General features: G+C 41.7%; 1 protein-coding gene across 2 annotated transcripts in view; it reads right to left on the minus strand.

Annotated features, from left to right (window-relative positions):
- Positions 1 to 5165: 5165 nt before the first annotated feature.
- MOXD1 (monooxygenase DBH like 1) overlaps positions 5166 to 18735 on the minus strand; it is an 86608-nt gene continuing 73038 nt past the window's right edge. For both annotated transcript variants that reach the window (XM_048844536.2, XM_048844535.2), the window contains exons 10-12: positions 18188 to 18330; positions 12191 to 12359; positions 5166 to 5660 (exon numbers count right to left, since the gene is read on the minus strand). In XM_048844536.2, the coding sequence (XP_048700493.1) occupies positions 5496 to 5660; positions 12191 to 12359; positions 18188 to 18330 (477 nt within the window). In that variant the 3' untranslated portion in view covers positions 5166 to 5495. The remainder of the gene's footprint in view (positions 5661 to 12190; positions 12360 to 18187; positions 18331 to 18735) is intronic.

Genomic DNA, 18735 nt, shown 5'->3' on the forward strand with positions numbered 1-18735 from the left:
ACTAGGGGCCATTCAGGGTCCTCACTCAACACAAGCACTTTGCACAGATGTCACTGTGATTTAATCACAAGTGGATTGCGCCTGTATCACATAACAGGCCCTTGCAATGAAGAAGTAGGAATGAGGAATGACAGATTCCTTAATAGGGGCAAAAATTGAAGTGCTATATAAATACCGAATGCCACCTTTTTTACATCTTTGTATTCTGATAAAGTGAAAAAAAACTTTCAAATAAGAATTCTAGACATCTGTGCATCCGAGTATCCCAGATGTTTAAGATGAGCCACATTTTCATTACTTGCAAGCTTTATTATGATTAAAGAGCATAACAGAAATTGATAATATTTCATTTTGCGGATGCCACTGATATATATTTCACATGGGTTCTGATGAAGGAGAGTGTTTTTATATTCTTTTCCAAAACATAAATGTTTGCACACTAAAGTATTATATACAGAGCTGTTTACAGATACAGAGCTGGCAGAGATTTACAGTCTGCTCCAGAAATTTCTGAAGTTCTCCAATCACTGATTATCACACAGGATTGTTTTGATTATATCCTCTTCACACACGTTTTCCTCTCACAGAGAATGTTTTAAGTTCAGTATTTACTGCATTTCTCATTTAACTACAACTACTATAAAACTTCCAAGTAGCTGTACATTGCAAACATATATGCTGCAGTAGAAGGTAATCGTGCAGCAAACCATAGAAATTAAAACTGTACCTTCCTTTTTGAAAGCTGTTTGTGTACAAGGCCAAAAGATCTTAGCCGCTGCCGCATATGCTTTTCCTACCTTGACCTTCTCAATGCCACGGTGTTCACTTCTGGTACTTTTCGCCCATGTTTTGGTTTTTGGCAGTCTCCATCCTTTTTTTCTCCATTGCAAATCTAGTTTGTAATACATATATACATACATGCAAATCTAGTTGGTAATACATATATACATACATGCATATTTGCTCCCATTTCTTTTCGCCGGAAGCATGCTGAATCTGTGTCGCTTCACCCATGTTTTGTTTACCAGTAAAGCCAACTTTCCATTGCTCTCCCTTCTAGCCACTTAAAAGCAGAGGCAGGCCAAGCAGAAATGATCCATTAGAGAATATGGAAACTCTTGCTGCCTGGTGTATTGGTGGTTACAGCTCACAAACATCCCTTCCTAGCCTGCTTCATTTTACATCATAGCATGACATACTGGATGGCAACAACACTGGTTAAGATATCATTAGGTGAGGTCCCCCTGGAAAAAACCCCTCTCCGATATGAAACTGCATCAAATCAGATAGGAGCCATTTATTTTGCGTGAATGGGAAATAACCATATGTTTGCTTTATTTATTTTTATTCCAAAGCAAGTCCATGTAGGCTTGAAGCCAGAAACGCACATCCACTAGCAAATGCAAGAAAGCACACTGTGTTTAGCAAGATGCACCCGGCGTCCATTTTCTTTTCTCATTTCGTGCTGTATTCTCTTTTCCAAAAGAAAAGGTGAATCAAATACGTTCACCTTTAGTGATTTATGTGGCTGCATGAAAAGTGCAGGGCATTTATGGACTTCCTGTATCACTGCTTCCCAGCTCCAGGATTAGAAATTCCTCGGGCATTTGATGAGGATTCTTTTCTCCTTCTGAGTGCAGGTTGTATCACTGAGAAGTAGCATTAGAGAAGTTCCCTTTGGAATTCTCCCTAGAATGTCTTATTTTAAATGAGGCTGCCTTGTACATTACACCCGATAGGTAGGTCCCTATACACATCCTGAACCCTAAATCAGGCTTTGGTTCACCTGTATACTCTCATCTTCTCACCCATTCTTCAGTGCTTCTCTTCATTTGGAAGTGGTGTTCACAATGGCCATCATTTTGGCTCTTTACACAGGAGACTTAGCAGCACTGCATTGCATTCTTCCTCATTGTCTTATCTTCCTTGCAGAGAAGGTGGTGCTTAGGTCTGGTCCTAATTTCCTCCCAAAAGAGATGTTATCTTTTCACAAGAGACAGGACATCACTCTTTTCAGTATCTGCTCTCATTTTAAGGCAGAAAAAGAAGCTACTCTAACCCCTTTAGGAGTATATCAATCAGCTCCTGGAATGCTGGACTGAGCCTCAAAGGGTGTCTCTACACTGACCTACACATCAGCTGACTTGGAATTGCAGGGCTTGGGCTGCAGGACTATAAAATTGCAGTGTAGGGCTCAGGGCTCAGGCTGGATCCCAGGCTTAGGGACCCTCCCCCATTGTGAAGTCCTGGAGCCCAGGCTTCAGCCCAAGCCAGAACATCTAGTCAGCTGACATAGGCCAGTCGCGGCTCTTTTATTGCCCTGTAGACATATCCTAGGGGCCCTAGCCTATGGACCACAATAAAATTGGCTCCAGAGCCTCTGGACATCATTTTCCAGCATGTTTAGAATCCAGGGCAGGGCAGAGTAAATGGAAAGCTCCTGCATTAGGAAGGCTTTTGAACATGGGGTGATTTATACAGACAGTTTTCTGGGCCAACGAGGAGACAGGACTGCTCAACCCCCTCAGGGGGAGGGGACAGCCTGGTTCAGAGACAAAGGAACAAGGCTTTTTAGGAGCAGTTTTGGCTTTTAACTTTGGAGCAGAGCAAGAAGCAGAACAGCTCAGGGAGTCTCTGCTTAGCTCCCAGTCCCCACAAAGGGTGTGAACTGCTGTGGGATCTAGTGCATGGATCAGGCAGTTCCAGGCTTGTGGAGATCAGTGGCCAGAGAGGCAGTGAACCAGCCTGGTGCCAGCTACCTAGAGCCAGCTGGGATCTCCACAAGGCTCCAGACCAGAGAGAGAACCCTGCCCATTCAAGAGTGAAAATACTGTCAGAGGGGTCCTTTTGTTCTCTAAACTGTCCGTTTGCAGTGCTGCTACTTAAGAACATAAGAATGGCCCTACTGGGTCAGACCAAAGGTCCATCCAGCCCAGTATCCTGTCTGCCGACAGTGGCCAATGCCAGGTGCCCCAGAGGGAGTGAACTTAACAGGAAATGATCAAGTGATCTCTCTCCTGCCATCCATCTCCACCCTCTGACAAACAGAGGCTAGGGATATCATTCCTCTCATCTCCATACACTCATCTCTGGACTCATCCTATGCATTCCGCCTGCCTGGGAAGATGCCAGGGGAGAGCTGAGAGCTGTGGTATATCTGTGAATGTTGAGAGGTGGGGAATTTGTTGTATTATTAATATTTAAGTATATATTATTTAACTATAACACATTATAGGGTCTAGGGACCTAATGGCTAGGCAGCAGTTCTGCAGAAAAGGACCTAGGGGTTACGGTGGACGAGAAGCTGGATATGAGTCAACAGTGTGCCCTTGTTGCCAAGAAGGCCAACGGCATTTTGGGATGTATATGTAGGGGCATTGCCAGCAGATCGAGGGATGTGATCGTTCCCCTCTATTCGACATTGGTGAGGCCTCATCTGGAGTACTGTGTCCCGTTTTGGGCCCCACACTACAAGAAGGATGTGGAAAAATTGGAAAGCGTCCAGCGGAGGGCAACAAAAATTATTAGGGGACTGGAACTGACTTATGAAGAGAGGCTGAGGGAACTGGGATTGTTTAGTCTGCAGAAGAGAAGAATGGGGGGGATTTGATAGCTGCTTTCAACTACCTGAAAGGGGGTTCCAAAGAAGATGGATCTAGACTGTTCTCACTGGTAGCGGATGACAGAACAAGGAATAATGGTGTCAAGTTGCAGGGGGGAGGTTTAGGTTGGATATTAGGAAAAACTTTTTCACTAGGAGGGTGGTGAAGCACTGGAATGCGTTACCTAGGGAGGTGGTGGAATCTCCTTCCTTAGAGGTTTTTAAGGTCAGGCTTGACAAAGCCCTGGCTGGGATGATTTAGTTGGGGATTGGTCCTGCTTTGAGCAGGGGGTTGGACTAGATGATCTCCTGAGGTCCCTTCCAACCCTGATATTCTCTGATTCTATGATTCCCTCCCTAGAGCCTCTGTTTCCTGTCACCAGTCAAGACCCCTTTTTGTTACACTGTTATTTTGGGTGTGGCATTTTATTTGTTGGGATTTGTATGACTGTATTTTGTTTCTTGTGTACTGTGTCATACTCCTTGTTAACAGTATAGTATTAACCTTGGTCTACACTTAAAATTTAGATTGACCTAAGTATGCCATTCAGGAGTGTGAAAAATTCACACCCCAAGCCACAGTTAAGCCAAACTAACCCCCATTGTAGATGTAGCTAGGTCTTGTATCAACCTAATTACCCCCACTCCAGGAGGAGGATTAATTATTTCGATGGAAAAACACCTTCTGTCTGTGTACTATGGCACTATGGCAATATAGCTATAGTGCTACAGCTGTGCCATTGTAGAATCCGTAGTGTTGGTGGAAAATCCAGCCTGGGATCTTTGCCAGTCTTTTAGAGTACCAAGTATAGCAGCCGGGTCACATTGGTCCATCCCAGGTTTTGGTATTGACTGGAGAGGGCAGTAAGCTACAAAGGAAGAAGCCGCATATTGTGTTCTGAAAGTTGCAAGATTAAACCAGTGGTCTGTGGAATCTTACTTTAAAATGATATACGGGGTCTTTGTGATTCATTCCAGAAGCTCCCAATCAGTTAGGAAACAAGTTTAGTGCAGATATCCCTTAGTTGTTTCCCTGAAACAGCACCCTTTGTGTCCCAGGCACAGAGAAGAGTCACCTTGAGTGGAGGCACCAGACATTGCAACAAAGAACTCAGGACCCAATCCGTGCTGGGAGGGAAAAGCCACTCTGATTAACAACATCAGAGAGGCGGCTTGTGCTACACCTCTGAGGAGAAACTACACTCCGTTGCCCGAAGCTGGGATGGAGGGTTCCTGGAGCCAGAGCCCATGCAAAGACAAAGTGTCTCTGCATGGATAGTTCTTGCCTCTACAATGATCCCTGGGGTTCTGCCCTGCACCATTTTCCATGGAGGACAAACTGTGCACCTTACCTCCCCTCAAAGGGACTATGATGGAGAGAGTCTGCAAGGGATTTCCCGCCGAAATTCCTTCCCCAAAAGCTCTCTCTTGGGAATTTTACCGCAGCAGGGGGAGAGCCAGCCCAAGGTGTGTATAGTTACTCAGGTTGATAAGCATTCGCAGGATCAAGCCCTACATTAGTCTCAAGAACCAAGACAAAATAATACAGCACACTCCACGTTGATTAAGGTGAACTACTTAAATTTTAGTTTATTAATATTATCTGGATACAGAGCTGTTTCTAGAAACACTGTGTGAAAAGCCAGGATAAGCTGTAACAAAACTGTAGGGGAAACAATTTTGATAATGTAACGTAGCAGTGTACCTACTGTTCTTTACACATACTGTACATTAAAAAACAAAATAAACAGAGTTTTCAGAAGAAGTCAACATTTTATTTTGGACTAGTACATTTGGTTTATTAATATGTAAAAAAATAAATCTACAATAGCAACAGTGCAAACATATCTGGAGTTGCATGGCATACAGAACATACATGAAAACAATTAAATTATTATACAAAGGGCCAACTGTTCCTAAGGGTATTGACTGTGACACACGCACTGAACAACAGGTTAAGGAATAGACTGCAATGTAAATAGGAAGATGAGATACATATTACTGGCTCTGTCCTGTACGGTCTCTCAATTTCAGGAGGTATAGCTGTCATGCCTTGGATCTACAATTAAAACAATATTGAAAATGATCAGATTTTCTGTCATATAGAAGATAGGGAGTTTCCGTCCAGTGTGTCCATCAGAAACGTTATTATTTCGTATTTATACTGCAGTAGTGCCTCCACCTCCGTAGCTGTCAAACTCAATCAACCCATCCACGTATTCTGGACCAGATTCTCAGCTGGCATAAATCAGCATAACTCCTTTGCAGCCTGTCCATTAAGGGCAACTCCACCCAGAAGGGCTGGGGGCAGGGATATTCCAATGTAGGGCTTTCTCAGTCTCTTCTGTTGAAGTTGTTCCACTTCAATTACATACTAATTGGGCCAGAGAAAGAATAAGAGTCTCTCCATGTAGCCCAATGGTTAAAGCACTCACCTGAGAGGCGGCAGATCCCAGTTTAAACCCCTTCTTCTCATTGGGCAGAGGGGGCACTTGTACTGGGCATCTCCCACATCCTAGGTGAGCACCCTAATCACGGGGCTAACGGTGATGAGGGAGGGGCCTCCTTTACGACTACCCCTCCTCCCCCCCGACTGTTTTGTATAGCGCTAGATAGCCTCTGAGCATGCCTACTGGATTGGTCCCTATAGGCAGAAGGATGTCGATCTTTCACTGATTCGTGGATCAAATTGGGGCTCAGGTGGAAGATACTGCCTTGAGTGAGGCAGCTGTGCGCGTGCCCAGAGGCAGAAACTTAGGTATCTTGGGAACTTCCAAAACAAAAAATTTAGGGCACAAAATGAGTTTAGGCACCTACAGAGTTAGGTGGCAGCTGAGTGGGGGCTTTCTAGATTGGCAGTGGTGCTTAAAACTGGGCTTTAGGTGCCTAAGTCCCCTTGGGGCTCTAGCTCAGGTTTCTTCAGGAGCAGCAGCTTTCATGCTGTCCTCACTTGCAGTTTCCTCTGCACATCCCCCTCAAAGAGTGAAATGGAAGGGACTATTGCACACAATAAAGATGATGGAGTATAATCTTCAGAGAGTCCTCCTTGTCACCTCAATGTCATTGTGATGCAGCTCCCACAACCCCCGTCTGCCCCTGCTTTGACATAAGAGTGGGATGGTGTACACTGTTTGGTTGTGTGTTTCCTGCAGTGGACTCCCCATTAAGATGAGCAACAACTTGAATTAAAAACAAACATGAATATGTTTGAGATAAATAAAGGAGTTCCATGAAAAATGAGACTCCAGCAGCTTAGGGCACACGTTTTTTAGCCTTTGGAAATGCAACAGATGGGTTTGTGGCTTGATGGGCTGGTTTTGAAGTTGCTCTCTCCATAGAGTACTGGAAATAAACAGTCACTTAATCTTAATAAACACAACATTTAAAATTAAGACAGACTGAGATGACAACCCTAAAGAGGGATTAAATATTTTCAATGAACACCCTCAGAATTAAGATTTTCTTCCTTTCTTGTATCAGATCACTGACCTCTTGGCCATTCAGCCCTCATCAGGATTAAGGAATCTGTTGATTTAGACCTAAATGGCACACAGGATCTGGTCCAAGAGGAAACTATAGCTAAACTGCTCAGTAAAGGGGATCATAATGTAAATTCAACATAGTTGTAGGGAGGATAATGCCAAAAAAACACCCCCAACCCCCACCATAGTAACATTTAACTTTACAAAGGGGAACTATACAAAAATGAGGATGCTTGTTAGACAGAAACCAAAAGGAGCTGTCACAAGGGTGAAATGTCTGCAAGCAGCATGGGGAGTATTTACAAACACCATAATAGAGGCTTACACTAAATGTATACCCCAAATCAGAAAAGACAGTAAGAGGACCAAAAGAATGCCATCATTGCTTAACAGCAGAATAATGGAGATTGTTAGAGGAAAAAAAGGCATCATTTAAAATTTAGGAATCAAATCCTTCTAATAGGGATAATAGGATAGGTGCGCAAATTCTGGAAAGTGAAGAGTAAAAGTAAAATAAGGCAGGCCAAGAAAGAATTTAGGAAGCAACTTGCTAAAGATGCAAAAATTAATAGTAAGAATTTTTGTAAGTATATCAGAAGCGGGAAGCCTGCCAAACAGCAGTGGAGCCCTCTGGATGACCAGGGTGTTAAAGGTGCACTCAAGGAAAACAAGGCCTTTGCAGGGAAGCTAAAAGAATTCTTTCCATCGGTCTACACTGCAGAGGATGTGGGGGAGATATCCACATCAGAGCTACCCTGTTTGAGTGAGAAATCTGAAGTATTGTCCCATATTGATGAGTCAATAGAAGAGGTTTTAGAACAAATTGATAAATTAAACTGTAAGAAGTCACCAGGAGCAGATGGCATTCACCTATGAGTTCTGAAGGAACTCAAATATAAAATTGCAGAACTACTAATTGTAGTATGTAACCTATCGCTGAAATGAGCCTCTGTACCACGTGACTGGAAGGTAGCCAATGTAACACCATTTTTTAAAAAAGGGCTCCATACACAATTCTGGCAATTACTGGCTGATAAGCCTAACTTCAGTACTGGGAAAATTGGTAGAAACTATCGTAAAGAACAGAATGATCAGGCACATAGATAACATGATTTGTGGGAAAGAGTCAACACTGCTTTTGTAAAGGGAAATCATGCTTCACCAATCTATTAGAATTCTTTGAGGGAGTCAATGAGTATGTGGATATGGGTGATCCAGTGATACAATATAGTTGGATTTTCAGAAATCTTTGACAAGACTCTTGATGAAACTAAGTAGTCATGGAATAACAGGGAAGGTCCTCTCATGGATCAGTATCTGGTTGAAAGATAGGAAACAATGGGTAGGAACAAATGGTCAGTTTTCACAATGGAGAAAGGTAAACAGCAGGCTCCCTCAAGGATCTGTACCAGGACCTGTGCTGTTCAACAAATTATTTAATGATCTGGAAAAGGGAGCAAACAATTAAAAAAAGTTTGTAGATGATACAAAATTATTCAAGACAGTTAAATCCAAAGATGACTATGAAGAGTTACAGGTGAATCTCACAAAACTGGGTGACCAGGCAATAAAAAGCAGATGAAATTCAACACTGATAAGTGCAAAGTAATGCACATTGGCAAACACAATCCTAACTATACATATATAATGATGGGTTTTAAATTAGCTGTTACCACTCAAGAAAGAGATCTTGGCGTCATCATGGATAGTTCTCTGACAACTTCAGCTCAATGAGCAGCAGTGGTCAAAAAGGCTAACAGAACGTTAGGAACTATTAGGCAGGGGATAGAAAATAAGATAGAAAATATCATAATGCAACTATATAAATCCATAGTACACCAACACCTTAAATACTGTGTCCAGTTCTGGTCACTCCATCTCAAAAAGAATATAGTTAGGAAGGATGTGGACAAATTGGAGAACGTCCAGAGGAGAGCAACAAAAATGATTAAAGGGCTAAAAAACATGACCTATGAAGGAAGATTGAAAACACTGGGTTTGTTTAGTCTGGAGAACAGAAGGGTGGAGGTGAGGACATAACAGTTTTCAAGTACGCCTCTACCCTGATATAACGCGACCTGATATAACATGAATTCGGATATAACGTGGTAAAGCAGCGCTCTGCGGGGGGGAGGAAGGCTGCGCGCTCTGGTGGATCAAAGCCACTTCGATATAACGTGGTTTCACCTATAACACGGTAAGATTTTTTGGCTCCCAAGGACAGTGTTATATCGGGGTAGAGGTGTACATTAAAGGTTGTTATAAGGAGGAGGTGAAAAACTGTTCTTAACTTCTGAGGACAGGATAAGAAGCAATGGGTTAAATTGCAATAAGGGAGGTTTAGGTTTGGACATTAGGAAAAACTTAACCTAACTTCCTAACTGTTAGGGCAGTTAAGCAGTGGAACAAATTGCCTATGTAGGTTTCAGAGTAACAGCCGTGTTAGTCTGTATTCGCAAAAAGAAAAGGAGTACTTGTGGCACCTTAGAGACTAACCAATTTATTTGAGCATAAGCTTTCGTGAGCTACAGCTCACACACACATTTATTATGCTCAAATAAATTGGTTAGTCTCTAAGGTGCCACAAGTACTCCTTTCCTATGTAGGTTGTGGAGGTTTTTAAGAACTGATTAGACAAATACCAGTCAGGAATGGTCTAGTTATTACTTAGCCCTGCCTTGAAGTCAGGGGACTGGATTAGATGACATATTGAGATCCCTTCCAGTCTCACACTTCTATGATTCTATGATCAAGGGTATGGAATGGCTCCATATGAGGAGAAACTAAAAAGATTAGGGCTCTTCATCTTAGAAAATAGATGATTAAGGAGGGATATGATATAAAATCATGAATGGTGTGGAAAAAGTGTACAGAGAAGTGTTATTTACCTTTTCCCACAATACAAAAACCAGGGGTTACCCAATGAAATTAATATGCAGCATGTTTTAATATAAACAAGAGGAAGTATTTTTTCACACACTTCACAATTAACCTGTGGAACTCACTGCCATGCAATGTTGAGATGGCCAAAAGTATAACTGGATTCAAAAAAAGAACTAGAGGTGTTAAATGGCTATTAATCAAGATGGGCATGGCTGCAGCTCCATGCTTGAGGAGACAATAAACCTCTGATTACCAGAAGCCAGGAGAGGAAGAAAGGGATGGATCACTCCAGCTGCCCTGTTCTGTACACTCACCATGAAGTGCAGGTATGGGTTACTGTAGGGGACAAGATACTGGGATAGATGGACCATTGGTCTGACCCAGTATGGAGCTCTTACCTTCATCTTGTTGAAGGATGGCTAACTGCAATACTAGTTATGGAAAAGAAAGAAAGAAAGAAAGAAAGAAAGAAAGAAAGAAAGAAAGAAAGAAAGAAAGAAAGAAAGAAAGATATCCTGCTCTTAGCTTTAATGGATGTAACTTGGTGAAAAAAGAAACTAATGATAAAAATATAGAGTCAATCACCCTCAGATCCTCCTGAGATCATACTGACTTGGGTCTGTAATGCTGCAAATATTGCTGTCCAATAAGTGAAGAGTAGAGAAAATAGAAAATCCTCCCCATATCTGATATAATTTCCATATATGATTTCCAGCCTCTTCGCTAGAACCCCCAAAAAATAAATAATGAAATTATTTTGGCTGTGCATTTTATGTTTACTATTGTTTTAAGTAAATTAAAGCAGCCAAGCTATTTAACCATGAACAGTGAACATTTTGCGTGTAGTGTCTGTAATTACTTTTCATAGAATTTCAGTAGTATAGCAAATATTAGGATGAAATCAGAACTATTTTACAGACGTCTCATAAAAATCTCTCACACACTATACAATTTCAATGAAGGTATCTCATAGTTCTAGTAATATCATACTATGCGTAGTTAGAGCTGTACTGATAATGAACCATGAATTATTTCAGTTCCATCCCAAAGTCACGCCAATCTGATCAATGTTAGATTCTCTTATAATGTATGAATATGATAACTCTAAGAATTCTAGGGACATTGAAGGCCGGATTCTGCATTATACTCCTGCCCTTTTGAAACTCTCAGGAGGTATAAGGGGGTTGGATTTTAGTGAGTAGAGAATTCCCCTGAAGGATGGAAACTCCCCCAATGGCATAAATCTCCTATGCCAGTTGTCCCCACTCTTACTGGAGTGGGAGATGGAGGGAGCTATTCAGGGCTGGGGCGAGAGCACTGCTTTGCCAATCCACCACTGACAGCCGTGTGCTTACAGATCATATCATCAGTGACACAGAACTGCATCTAGGCTTCTCTAACTCATGCCCATGCTGGGTAAGCACAGAATCAAGCACATAACTGGGTCCATGATGCACTCCCCTCTCATGCTCAGCAGAGCTCACATACAGAGAAGAATTGATGCATGAATCTGTTTATAATGGAGTCAGATATGCAATAGAGCACATTTATTTTTGCAATGTCTCCTCCACTGATGCTACATTGGTGTTCTAATGGTACTTTGTCAATGCAAGTTCAGTAGCCATGCCATTCATTTTTTTCCCGGAGGGAGTGTTAAAATGTCAATAGACATTTAGAGCTGCTGTTAACTCAGTGGAGGATTACTTTTTACTTTACATTTCTAAGTGAATTTAGTGCTCAGGGAGAATCAGAAAGGAACATCCTTGGAGACTGAAATCCTGCAACCGGACACAGAGAAAATATGGCAAACAATGTGAATTTCCCTTCCCTGGCCTACTAACACACCTCATCACTGAGCTAGAAGACCAACTCCTAAGGTGAGAGATGTAGACTCCATAACCTATGGCCCAGAGGTGATGAAAGGCTCCTTATTCTATTACTAATTCCATGTACTGACTAGGGTCCCGATTTTTCAGTCATTTAATATCCTGTCAGTGCTCAAGAAAGGAAAATACAGATAGTATATTCCAACTTTTCCAAACTTTTTCAACTGTTTTTCAACAGCCATGAGAAGTGGGGGGAAAGGCATTTAACCAACTTCATATTCCCCATCAATTCAAGCACAGTAACTCCCATATGCTTCGATCAGAGAGAACCCCATTGTATTCATAGTATTGTTACGTCTTCAATAGCACTTGGACAGCTAATGCAGGATTAGACTTACCGACCATTCTGCATTGTCAGTCTTTGAGCATCTCACATTCACTGGCAGTCTAAGAACAAGCTCATTGTAGGAGAGACCTGCTGATCTGGACCATTTAAACTTGTTCATCGCATCCATGAAAGAGAGATTTTTATATTGCTTTGGACTCTTGATAATGAAAGGCCATGTCCTGAATAAAAGAAAAATTCCCTACTAAGTTATTAACATTTATAAGCAAAGGTATATACAATACCCTTTTTACAAAAGCAAATTGATTATTAACCTTTTGTGCTATCATTTTTATTTTTATTTAATTTTTATTTATTTTTATTTAATTTTGAATGTGACTAATACTCAATTTATAGTCAATGGCAGAAAACTACATTAGCACAGAGTTAAGGCTGCTTGCTGGTGTGTCATCCCTCTGCAGAATGTTGAGTTCAGAAAAACTCAAAACTTTTGAAAACCAGGAAACACTCAATTAGGGTTGCCCACACAACCTTAACTCTGCCCTTTTCCAGCAGTGCCCCAGTACAGTACACTGTTAACAAACACACCTTTTACTCTGCCAACCCCCACAGTTGTTGAAATCATAAAATCGTAGAAATGTAGGGATGGAAGGGGCCTCGAGAAGGCATCAAGTCCAGCTCCCTGCACTGAGACAGGACGAAGTAAACCCAGACCATCTCAATTTGGGTCCCCAAAGATCTAGTGGGTGCCATGCACTACACTGGTTAAACTCAACAGATTGAGACCACGTTGTCCTGCATCACATCAAAAGTTTTATCTCTAGTTCTAGGCAACAAAAAACACCTAGAAACGTTTTGAAGAACGGCTGTTTTTTTCAGATCTTACATCTCTGCAGTCTGCTAGCTTTGACCCCTAATTTGGGTCATTAATCTTACTCTGCATCCTCCTCAGGCACACCGAAGTTCAAAGGAATCTGACTAAGAATGTGGATTTTAGAGGACCTAAAAAGGTCAACTTTTAAACAGAAGTCATGATACAACCTTAACTATAGTAGTGCTGCCGCACCACTGTATTATGTTACCTGTAGCCATGTGGAAACAGATCCTCAGATAATGTAAATTCTCATAGCTCCATTGACTTCGCTAGAGCTGTGACAGTTTATAGCAGTTGAGGATCTGCCCCATCAGGCTTTGGTAAAGGGAAGGAATTTTTCTCAAGTAAAAAACAAAAAGAAAATCACCACAGGTTCTAGATAAAATATCTAGAAAAAAGGAGAAAACAAATCCAGTGCAAATCTTTCCCCTCTTAATTCCTCAAAAGACAATGGGTCACATTTTCTGCTGCATGGAGCAGACACTTGGCACAGAGGAGAGGATGTGTGCTGTCAGAAAGCTAGTTACAGCTCCCTGATTCTCATCCTATTCCCAGCCTCAGAGGAAGTTAGAGCTGCATGGGGGCTGATCTAACTTGTGCCAAAGGGCCCAAATGAGGACAGTCAGAGCACAGCAGGTTCTAGACACTTTTCCTTCCCTGCTCCTGATATGTTCCAAGAAGACCCCCAGCACACACTCTGCTCCAAGGACTGTGGGAAAGGATGGCGCAGAAGTTTGCTACGCTGGCTCTATGCCCTCTGAGGACTCTTCCATGCCAGGGGGATCCCCCCCACAGAAGAGAAGGGCCTGATTCTGTCCTCTGTGCACAGTCTGAGATATGCAAAGGTGATAGAGTGGGATAGAAAATTTGGCCCAGTCAAACTGGATCTTCTGTGACTCTTCTAAGGAAGAGAGAGACAGGGTATAAGGAACTAAGAGGTAGGCATAAGGAAAATCTTTTCTATAACTTTAGCCTTCTTTAAAGGGATACGATCCCTGGTGCTGAGACAGAATGAGGGGAATGGAAAGTCATATATGGTGTATGGTATACTTTTAAACGGAAATCTGAATTTTGTTAGTGGAGAATTGATTGTGATTAAACTTTATTTAACACGGATTTATTAGTTCTTTGGATGAAGGCATGATTTCATCTGTTTAAAATATTTTAATCAGACCTATGCCTTCTACAATAAAGCGATATCCCATTTGTTATTAATACTGTACTGCCTCCTCTGCCATACTCGCACCCCACTGCCATAGATGGAAGGTCATGATTCTGCTCTCACACCTCTTTTACAACAGTGTAACAGCTGATTTCACTTGAACTCCTCCTGATTTACACACATTAGGGACAAAGAGTTCTAATCTGAGCCATCAGAGGCTTGATTCTGATCTCAGTTTCACTGGTGTAAATCACTTAACTTAACCAAGTCAGTGGAGTTATACTAGTTAAATACTGGTTGAAGTGAGATCAGCATCAGGCCACATACTCTTAGGCTGGTAATGCTTAATGCAATAAGAACTGTAAATTAGGTTATGAATACTAGGAGCATTAATAATCTCTTCTTTTAATGACTGTTCCATCTCAGGCAGAGAGTCTGCCTACTTACTTTATTCAAAACATCTTTCTTTCCTCAGGCCAAATGCGCATTTTCTTGTTAAGAACAGTGATTATGAATGAACACTCAAGATAACACTTCATTTATTAGAATATTTTGTTCAGGAGATCAGAAAGCTGGTTGTGCTAGCACTAAATTAGAAAATGTGTTTGTTTAGCTGTCAAGGAAGATTGTGAATACTGACAGCATGAGAGCAGCAGCTGGTATTGTATTGTGAGGTTCTTCTTATTCCTGTGCATCTGACAGAGTTTAGAACTGGGATCAGTAATTCTGTACATCAAAGCTCTCTGGAATAATAGTCTTAAAAGCCTTTGTGAGCGTTTACTGGATACTTTATATATAGTGAGATCACAAATTTTAAAATGTAAAGTTAATAGGACACTATTGGGTTATTAATCATATTTTAAAATCCTTACCTGTATCTTAGGTTATTGAAACTATTTTTTAATAATGGAAATTTACTTTTCACCATTTCATTATTTATTTTTCTGTAGTTCACTCAACTTGAGCAGTGTAACTAGACTGGACCATTCTCCCTTTTGGTTTATAATCACTTTCAATTTCTGACCTTCAATTTTGCTTTTCAGATTTACAACACCACAAGGAACACTTAAATGTTAAAAAAACCTGTTTATTAATCTTTTAAAAATCTATTCATAGTAATTCTAGGAACCTTCCTTCCCTCTTCTTTTAATTACCAAAACCTAAAAGTTGTGTTGTGCTGGAAAACATATAACTTTAATTTCTGGAAGCCCAATTCTACCTTACTCCTAGAGAACAATGCTTTATCTTGCAAGTTGTCCCATTGAAATCAAAAGCTGTAGGAGTCAGGTCCAATGGGATTTTTAAAAATAGCTATTTTTATTTCAGTTTAAAAGTAATGTAGAAGTTTAGTCATGATGATGAATGGCTGTTTATAGAGAATTTCTTCCCAACACTAACAATATGCAGTGAAACTTTTTTGTTTTCTCTGATACAATCATAGTGAAGCGGGTAAGGGCCCTGCCATTTTAATGGCCAAACCACAATACATCATTTAACCTTACGAGTGCCACACCCACTGCAAATTCATGGGACAGGTGGTTTACTCTCCCCCACACACACACACACATATTCCAGCTGAATCTTCCAAGGAATGTCAGGATGTTTGACAGAGGTCCTTAGTTGCTAAAAGGGCGACATTTTTCGGAGGGTGTGCTGAATATTTGTAGAGCACCAAAGTGGTTAGAACTGACAATAAAACAAGGTTACCCCTTTTGACCTGAGCAGGTAGCCAATATTTAGGGCCTTGCAGGTTGTTTCTGTTAGGAGGAGAGACAGATTTCAGTTCACGCCAGGTATTTCTTTGGTTCAGTCCTTGTTTATTTACACAGAATATATGCAGAGGCCTGTTTCCCTGAACACAGGAGGAATCAAACATCAGGAAAACAGTTCCTTTGCTCACCGTTACAAGCCTCTTTTAGCCAACACTTTACCCAAAAAGCGCTCTCTCTAGCAGGGCCGTCCCTAGCTATTCTGGGGCCCTACGCAGCCCCCCCCATGGGGGAGGGGGAGTGTGGGGCCCCAGGCCTCTGTGGGTGGGAGTGGGGGGGGGGCAGGCCTGCAGTGGGCGGGGCTGGCTTGGGAGGCATGGGGGAACCACCCCCCAGCATTCACCAGCAGCGCAGCTGGGGCCAGGTGGCTGCACTTCCCGCCACCAGTCAGTGCATCCTCTGCCCTTCTGCAGAGCTCAGGGGAGTGGAGGCAGGGCTGGGGTGGAGCAGGGGCAGGAAGAGGTGGGGCGGGGCGGAGGTCCTGGAAAAGAGCTGGAGCAGGGGCTGGAGCAGCACGCAGCTGCACAGGGCACCCCCTATGCAGCTGCATACTTTGCGTATGGGTAAGGACACGGCCCTGCTTTCTAGGCTTTGTCTCAGGGCTATATTCCCAGTATTTGTTCTTGCTTTCTCCTCGGCTGTCTGCTGTTTCTCTGCTCGCTTCTCTGGTGTTTCTGCTGCTTCTCACCCCACACAGTTCTAATCAAATCAATCCTCCGTCCCTGCATTTGTTATCAGACACCCAGGAAACTCCTTGCGCTGCATGGTTCAGCCACTGCCCAGATTTGCATGCGGTCTAGATCTTGGGTGATGATTTTCCATTGTTTCAAATGCCACTAAACAAAGGGGCATTTAGATGTTCCCTTATTTAGCCTGAATTGAAGGCATTTACTACTTCCAGCAGCTTCAATGTGGTGGTGGTGTACATAACAGTATAACAGTAACAAATTGTGGCTTAGGGGAAACGTTATTGGCAACTTGACAAAAAATAACCTTTTCTTTCCTTTTTTCTTTTTTTTTTTTTTAATCTCTATTTTTTTCCTACAAACATTTTTGCTTTGCAACACTAAGTGTGCATTTTGTTAAATCAAGGCACAGTTTATGCAGCACACACCCAAGCAAGTTTCATTTCAGAAATGGTTTGAAGAGGAACAATGTACACCAGCAACAAAAGGCAAGATTCTTGGAAGCAATATTTTGTCTTACATCACTTGATTTGTCTCCTCCTTTTGCTCCTAAACTTCCTAATCCCTGAGTGGGCTGTTCTAGAGACAGTGCCACTTGGCGGTTTCTCTCAAGAGGCACTTTCTCTACTATGATAAAAAAAATATTGCTTTTTTTGTTTCTACCTCTCCTGTTTGCTGTTTTGTTTCATTCTCTTCCTGCTGTCTTTGATCTCTTTTCCTCTACCCTTTTCATTACTACTTCCCCTGCACTTCCTCTTACTACTTGCTACTGTCCTGCCCTCCTGAGCCTCTACCTTCTCTCCACATCTCTTTCCATCTCCATTTTATCCCCTGCTATGCACCACTCTCCTGTTCTATCACCTTTCTACCTTATTATCTTTTCCATCATCATCCTTTCTTGCCATTATTTTCAAATTGTTCTTAGCTTTTGGATGTAGCAGCAGTTCTAGGGCCTGATTCTCCTCTCTGTCAATGTAACTCAACTGACTTCAGTTTAACTTGACTTCTGATTTAATCCGAGGACAATCAGGTCCCCAATGCCTTACACTAGGGCCCCTAAACACTGTGAAAATGACCTTTGTTTTAATGGTTGTCAGCAAAAGGAGACCCTCAACCCCTTCTCAGCTAGTGTTGAAAACATTTTACCTGCTAGTGTTAACTGACCTTACCATTGAATTAAGTGTAACATGGTTCCATTAGGCTTTTTGTAATGACACTGAAAATGACTGTGTTCTGTCTACACTACCCGACAAACCTTTTTCAATACCAGTGGAGGAGGTGCCTAATGACTGACAAGCATGGTCAGAAATGTGTCATTTTTTCTACTCTAAACATACCTTAGAAGAAGTGCAACAATCATGAGACATCAGATGCTGGAAACACGTAGTAACATTTCTTGTGTTTAGTTCAAGTAGTGCCAGTGATACGAGATGAGACAACATACTGTGTTATTACAAGGGATTAAAAAAAATCATATGCATGTGCAATAATCCCACAGACCAAAATGAATTAATGAATGACTACAAGGTGCACACCCCGTTATATTTCCCCTACTTACCTGACTGGTCTATATATTTCCTTCACTCCAATAAACTGGAGTTGCTCCATTATGTCTGGAATACTTGCACATCGGGTAAGATTGATTCTTGGGTAGTACAGTAGGTAAGACAGGCACATTTCGTTTCTGGTGCTCAGACCCCCCTGAAGATGAAGACGTTTTAGCAATGGAAGTTCATGATTTCTCAGAAAAAGACAGTGATGATAATTAATATGTTAGCTAGTGAACCATCATGAGAAAAGAAATAATGGACCAATATGGCAAGGTTACTCTGCATATTCAGTTATCAAGGAACAAAAGTCAGTAGTCCCTTTGTAACAAAATACATTAAAAGTCCACTCATTGCTCTGATCAGGTATAAAAATAAATGGCAGCAAAAGCAGCTATCAGTATGTTACTGACAGTGAAGTCAGAATAACCTTCCTGCTATTTTACACCTTTGTAGCCTTTCATGAACTCTTGTTTTGACACTATTTTCCAAAGTGAGATAGAAGTGAGGTAGGGTAAATTCACACTGGAGTGCAGTGAACCCTGCTGCACCAGGAAGA

The sequence above is a fragment of the Caretta caretta genome, chromosome 3 (genome assembly GCF_965140235.1).
Source record: "Caretta caretta isolate rCarCar2 chromosome 3, rCarCar1.hap1, whole genome shotgun sequence".
Lineage (NCBI taxonomy): Eukaryota > Metazoa > Chordata > Testudines > Cheloniidae > Caretta > Caretta caretta.